The sequence below is a fragment of the Octodon degus genome, unplaced genomic scaffold, assembly GCF_000260255.1.
Source record: "Octodon degus isolate 3935 unplaced genomic scaffold, OctDeg1.0 scaffold00021, whole genome shotgun sequence".
Lineage (NCBI taxonomy): Eukaryota > Metazoa > Chordata > Mammalia > Rodentia > Octodontidae > Octodon > Octodon degus.
Window position 1 is genome coordinate 12,570,292 of NW_004524597.1, and position 6,997 is coordinate 12,577,288.

The 6,997-nt window shown below is 44.3% G+C and overlaps 1 protein-coding gene across 1 annotated transcript in view; it reads right to left on the reverse strand.

Annotated features, from left to right (window-relative positions):
• Mroh9 (maestro heat like repeat family member 9) overlaps positions 1–6,997 on the reverse strand; it is a 112,173-nt gene that overhangs the window by 80,298 nt on the left and 24,878 nt on the right. Inside the window, exons 2-3 of the mRNA XM_023711420.1 lie at positions 5,264–5,329; positions 3,640–3,686 (exon numbers count right to left, since the gene is read on the reverse strand). Coding sequence (XP_023567188.1) covers positions 3,640–3,686; position 5,264 — 48 coding nt within the window. The 5' untranslated portion in view covers positions 5,265–5,329. The remainder of the gene's footprint in view (positions 1–3,639; positions 3,687–5,263; positions 5,330–6,997) is intronic.

Sequence of the window (6,997 nt, forward strand, 5' to 3'; positions counted from 1 at the left end):
CCCCGGTTCCGCAAAAAAAAAAAAAAAAAAAAAAGAATATGTCTCAAACAAAAAAATAACGAAAAGATGTAGTTCACTACTCCCTGAGATGTAGTTCACTACTCCCTGAGTTCAATCCCCAGCACTTCCTCACACAAGAAGAAAATAAAGAATAAGAGGTAAGATAAAAGGGAGGGTTTGAGGGCAACAGACATTCACAGGTATTCATAACAGCTCCTTTTCAAGAGCAAGAGATGAATTGTGAATTTAGATACAGATGTGCAGTTTGATCCAGCAATGAAATTTAGATTATCTATAGAACATTTCTGTGAATGAACTTTTAATGCATTATACCCCATTGATTAAAAAACTTTAAAAATTTTAAAAAGTAAAACATATACAGAACAACTAAATGTAAACCAGGTCTCCAAGTCTTCCCGCACCTCTAGATCCTGTGCCCCGGTTCCTAGTCCCCAAGTCTGTGAGGGCCACTGGTTCCCATGGCCCCTTCTAGCAATGGAACACAGAGGCGCAGGAATGTGAGCACCACTCTTTGAACAGAGAAAGCTCAGCCTTTATGGTAATGCAGGAAATGCTCCCATTTCCTTCTTTTTTATTACTTATTTATTTGGTACAGGGTCTAGCTACACAGCTCAGACCCATAGTGATCCTCCTGTCGCAGCATCTGCAGCGCTGGGATTACAGGTGTGCACCACCATGCCTGGTTCCAGGGCTGGCACAGCATGTGGTACCAGGGATCAAACCTGGGTCCTTGCGCTTGCCAGGCAGCTTGCCACGCTCGCTCTCCAGCCTCCGATGCTTCTCCTATGCTATATCCCTCTTCTCTGCCAATTCCCACACCCAGCTTTCCCTGCTATGGATTTCCTGAGCCCAAGAATTTTCCATTTCTTTTGGCTACTTAAACAGTCTCATTATTATTTCTGAATCTTTTTTTTTGGTGGAACTGGGGATTGAACTCAGGCCCTTGTGCTTGCCAGGGAAGCGCTTTTTCTACTAAGCCATCTCCCCACCCCTGAATCCTGTTTACTTAAAACCTTGAACTTCCTAATTCTTCAAAGGTCTCTGCTGACCTTTGGTTTGATTAATTAATTAATTAATCTTTTTGAGACCGTGCCTCACTATCCTGCTCAGGCTAGCCTTGAGCTCACTTTGTAGCCCAGGCTCATCTTGAACTCACAATAATCCTCCTACCTCAGCCTCCCAAGTGCTGGGATTACAGGTGTGCAACGCCATGCCCAGCTCTTGAGTTTTGGTTTTAAGACCAAAACACTTTGGTATTAAGACCAGCAAATCAGGAACTAGACTCTGAGTTTGTGTCCTGGCTCTGCGATTTTGTGATTATGCCCGTTTCTCCCTTTGCAAAGGGGGGGGGGAGGGGAGATAACAGAAGTATGTCTCTTACAGGGCTGTGGTGGGGATTCCATGAGTCATTCAGTTAAAGCCCCCACCACACGCCTACTATATTACAACTGCCATCTAAGTTGTAGCTTTCCTGTGGAATGGGAAAAGTTGTTCTCTCTCCTATCTCCCTGTTTCTGTCTCTCATCTGCCCTGTCTTTTCTCTGGAGTTGTGCTATGGAATTGGGGAAAATACCCTTGGGTTTTCTCGTTTCCTTATTACTTCTACCCAGCAAGGGGGTGCCTGTAACATCCTTGCTGGTGTGGAGTGCATGTTGTAGGGAGGGTTACGTTTAAGACCCACCTACTGCTCCTGGTGGATTTCTACTGCTTGTTTTGTGGTGCTGTAAATTAAGCCAATGCCTTTGCACTAAACTGCACCTCCCACCCTTTTTACTTGGAGATATTCTTGCTATGTCATTAAATTGCCCAGGCTGGTCTGAAACCTTTGATCCTCTTATTTCAGTCCCCCATATTGCTGAGATCATAGGTGTGCACCACCACACCCTGGCAAGATTTTGATACAATTTTTTTTTTTTTTTTAAAAACTTCCAGATGAGCCAGGCATGGTGGTGCATGCCTATGATCCCAGCACTCAGAAGGCTGGAGCAGGAGAATGACCATGAGTTCAAGGCCAGCCTGGGGCTACACGGTGAGTTCAAGATCAGCCTAAACTACATAGTCAGACCCTGTCTCAAACAATAGGCTTGAGATGAACACCCACTAGGACAGCACTGTGCTACACACTTCAGAATACACTATGATGCATAATCATGTCTGCCTGCTGGCAAAGGAAGGTAAAACTAGCCAAAGCCCTGGGAAGAAGATGCAGAATAAGATAAAGCTGAGTCTGTTTTGCCTGAGCTTGAACAGAGGCTGTCTTAGTCCCTCCCTCACTGCCCAACGGTGTCCTCCCTGGTTATTTAGTGACCATTCTGCTCCAGGGAGTGCTGTAGGAATGCAGGGACTGCCACCGGTTGTGCTCCTCCCCTGCTCCCACAGCATATGTCCCTGCTGCCTCTTTGAAGAAGGGGGGCACCTTGGCATGGCTAAGATCAGGGAGGGAGATATATGGGGAAACCTGAACCCCATCTGTTGTGACAAGCACAGCTAGACCTCCCAAAGAGTGCCTGATTTCAGCCCCACCATTTCCCCCCAGAGTGACAGCTGTCAGTCAAACAGCTTGTCACGCCAAACCCTTACTGAACCTCGGCCCTGCAGCTACAGCTGTCCTGGAGCCCTCCAGCTGCTTGGCCCAACCACAGACATGCAGCTGCAACACAGGCAGCACTCCACACCTTCTTGGGGTGATCTAGGGGGGCTCCCTCCAAGGTCATGACCCCTCCACACTGCAGTGCAGGCCCAATTAAAATAAAGACTGGTTTTGATGGTCCTGTAAATCTGCTTGCCATTTATTTCTTGAGTTGTGTGGGCTCCAAAGGTCTATATAAATGTACTCAGATGCGAACTAAGTCAAAGTCATCAACTCAAAAGAGTGAGCAACAAACACTTGGATCTTTTGGCCCCAAAGAGGTTCAGAAATCAGCAGGGAACAAAGATCAGTAGCATAGACCGGCACCCAGCAGAATTAACCTCCAGTGTCTGGTACAAGCTGGCAGCAGTCAGCAGTGGCGGTGACCAGCAGCCAGCTGTGCCAGCTGTTGCATCCAGTATCAGCCAGCATCATCTGGTGGCATCAGAACTGATAGGAGACCTACACTTTACTCATTCATGATTTACGTATGAATCAAGCATAAGAACCCTCAGCTGATGGGCAACAAAGGGAGAAGGCAAGAGCCTAGGTCTCCAAGCTCTCAAGCAAGGAAATGATGTCTTCCGACAGGCTGGAGGAGAGGGCCTGTGGGTAGAGAGAAGGATGCCTACTGCTGGCAGGCAGGGCAGGCGCGAGGAGATGGCACAGATGTCAAGAGAGGGACAGGAAAAAATAGTAGGCCGGAAGGGAAAGCTTTTGACACTTTAAGTGTTGAAGGTCATTTCTAGGGGCGCAAAAGGGATAGCAGGAACAAGGGTGCAGGGGGGGACAAGATAAAGTTAGCTTTCCCCCAAGTTACTCTCTTTCTCTTCAGCCACACACACACACACACACACACACACACACACACACACACACACTGTAAATGTTATTGGCTATATTCTTTTAGTAGTCAGTACACAGGGATTTGTTTTGCTTTGTTTTCACTAGAGTCTTCAGCTAGAATGTCCTCACAGAATATCACATACCACGTGGTGCTGTCTTGAACTTTTCTGCTGTCTCTGGAAAGAAATCACTGTGTGAAAAAAAAGCAGGAAAATTATTAAAAGCAATGAAGACAATCTCTTATCATCTTACTGAGACTTTATCCCTAAACCTGAAACTAATGTAACTTTGATAGTATAACCCACCAAGGCAAACCACACACACACACACACACACACACACACACACACACACACACCAGACAAATCTGCTACAGGCATTGCAGAAAAATTAGCAACAGAGTAAGGCATCATAGTCAAAGAATAACACACTAGGACCACATGTCATTTATTTCAAACAAGGAGGGAGGTTCAACAAAAAGAGAACTCATGATACAGTTCTTAGTATTAATTGCTTAGAGACTGGGCATGGTGCAGGTCTGTAATCCCAGCATTCCTGCCTGGGCTGAGGAAGGAGGATCGTTGTGAGTTCGAGACCAATCTGGACCATAATGTGAACTTGAGACCAGCCTGAACTGTACAGTGAGGCTCTGTCTTTTTTTTTAGAAGAGACTTAATTTATTGGTAGCTCTTTGGCAAAGGTAATACAAACATTATTGGGGTGAAATTAAATTGTAGCTACAGTTTCATAAAACTTTATGACAATTTGCTTTTTTTTTAATCTTTCTTTTTTAAAAAATTTATTTATTTACTTTGTGTGTGTGTGGCGTGTTCAGCCCACCAGGGGGTGGGGCTGGCTGGCATGTGGTGCTGGGGGATTGAACTGTGGTCCCTGTGCTTTGCTAAGCTTGCTCTAAGTAGGTGCTTTAGACCACTGAGCCATCTCACCAGCCCACCAACTTACTTTTATAAAACTATTAAATCTCCGTTCATCCTCATACACAGCAAGGTATTTAGATCATAGTGTATATAATCTTCTGTTCTTTTTAAATGATTAAAACAAACATAACACATAATGCAGATGATATCAAATATCTTGAGAAATGACAAATCAATAGAACTATTTTCACTTGTAAGCATCAACTGGTCATGTAGCAAAGTCTGTCCGCGTGTTTTTCACTTTACTTTTTCCTCCTTACAGGACTCTATTGGCGAAATGTCCGCCACCATCTGCTCCTCGTACACACACCATAAGTCTCCCAAAATAACACTTAAAGTCTTTCTTAGTATTGCTTTAAAATGTGGACCTCAAAGGAACATTCAATTAAAAGAAACATGCTCAAGTCTTCATTCTAACACATCTCTGAGGCTCTGTCTTAAAAAGACCAAAAAATAAAAAATAAAAAAATAATAATAATAATAATAGCTTAGAAAGGAAAATTTGCATAACTTTTGAGGCAAAAATTTTGGAAAGATTTAAAAATATATATTTGATAACAATTTTTAATAAAATCAATAGTTAATATCTTAATGTGATACACAGAAAATCTGGCCCCCTGTGGAAGTTCAGTATAAGAATTATACATATTGAACTTGTTTGTTTCTATGGTTTTTTGCACTGAACATGGAGAATAATTCTGCCGTTTCTACTTAGACTTTATATAGAAAACTTCTAGTCAAATACATGGCTACTCTTGTCTGTCTGTCTGTCTGTCTATCTGTCTGTCTGTCTCCCTCCCTCTCTTTCTCTCGTGTCCTAAAGTCTTACTTGTTTCTGGATTCCTTGAGGACTTTACCTCCTGACAGAGGTGAATTAAAGTCTTCTGCTGCAATGCTGCAATAGAGTAATTTAGAATTAGTACCAAAAACAATGTGCTGGTGAGATGGCTCAGTGGTCTAAAGCACCTACTTAGAACAAACTTAGCAAAGCACAGGGACCGTGGTTCAATCCCCCAGCACCACATGCCAGCCAGCCCCGCCCCCTGGTGGGCTGAGCTGGCCACACACACACACACACACACACACACATAAATAAAAAAAAATTAAAAAAAAAAAAAAGAATTAGTACCAAAAACAAACTTTCATCTAGTTTTGGTTGCTCTGTTGCTTTCAATTGTTTGATATTAGAAGATATAAAGATTGCATTAATTTTCTGTTGCTATCTATCAGATTACCACAAACTTAATGGCTCAGAAAACTCCATTTATGGTTTCATAGTTTCTGTAGGCCAGGAGCTTTGGTCTCCTCCAAATCCTCTACTCTGGGTCCTGCCCACTTGCACTCAAGGTGTTAGCTGGGACTGCTACCTCATCTGAGGCTCGGTTGCCTCTTTTAAGGTCGTTTGAGTTGCTGGCAGAATTCAGCATTGGACCAATGTCCCTGTTCTCTTGTGGGTGCTGGCTGAGAGCATTTCTCAGCTGATGGAAGCAACCTTCAGTGCCTTGCTAGAAGCCCCTATTGTGGGCCCTCCCCCACTAACTGGCCCTGTCTCATTTCTAATAATCTCCACTGAAGAATTCAAGGGCTCTGGGTGTGGAGGCATACAGCTGTAATCCCAGCACTCAGGAGGTTGAGGCAAAGAGGATCACTGGGAGTTCAAGGCCAGCCTAGACTACCTAGTTGAGTTTAAGGTTAGCCTGGACTACACAGTGAGACCCTGCCTCAAAAAACAAACAAACAGAATCTAAGGGATGTTGTGGTTAGTTCAGTCCCAGTAGGATGATTTCCCGCTAGATTATCTGAAGGACAGCTTATTAGTAATCTTAATTACAACTGCAAAATCTCTTTTGCTATGATGCATAGCATAATCATGAGGATAATTTCTCATCCTATTTTGAGCTTCAGGCTGTATCTTTCCTTGACTTTTAGCTTCAAGGAAGAAATCAATCATGATTTATTATACAGTATTTATATTCAGTTTAGTAACATACATAACTTTACTGTCTTATGCTTTAGCACAATATATATTTTCTTTTTAAGTAAAAAAATTAATAACGCCCTGGTAAGTGCCCTGCTTTGTGTGTGTGTGTGTGGGGGGGAACCACAAGTCCCTTTTCAGCCAGGAGCCAGGCTGTTGTCATGCACATTTCCCTGGGAACTGTGGAACTGTGCCCAGAGCCTGGCACAGGGCAGCCAGTGTGGAGGGGACACTGCCTCCTGGCCAGAAGGTGAGGGGGGTGACAGCTAAGTGGGCATGGCAGAAAGTACCCCGCTGTCTAGCCCCCTCCAAACTCCCCAGCTCTGCAGCTAGAGGGAACTTTCCAGACCACTTTCCAGACCACATCGTCAACCAGGGTTCCAGGGTCAGCTTGGCCTCCCTAGCCACCCCGTGCCCCACCTGACCATGTCGCACATTCCAGGCAAGAAACAAATTCTCTGCTCTACTAGGCATCAGGCTTTCCCACCTGCTTACAAGATGAAAATCCTTTTGCTCAGACCCCTTCCTCTAGCCTCATTATTCCTTCAGGCTTAGCACATGACCTCCCCCTCCCCTCCCCTTCCC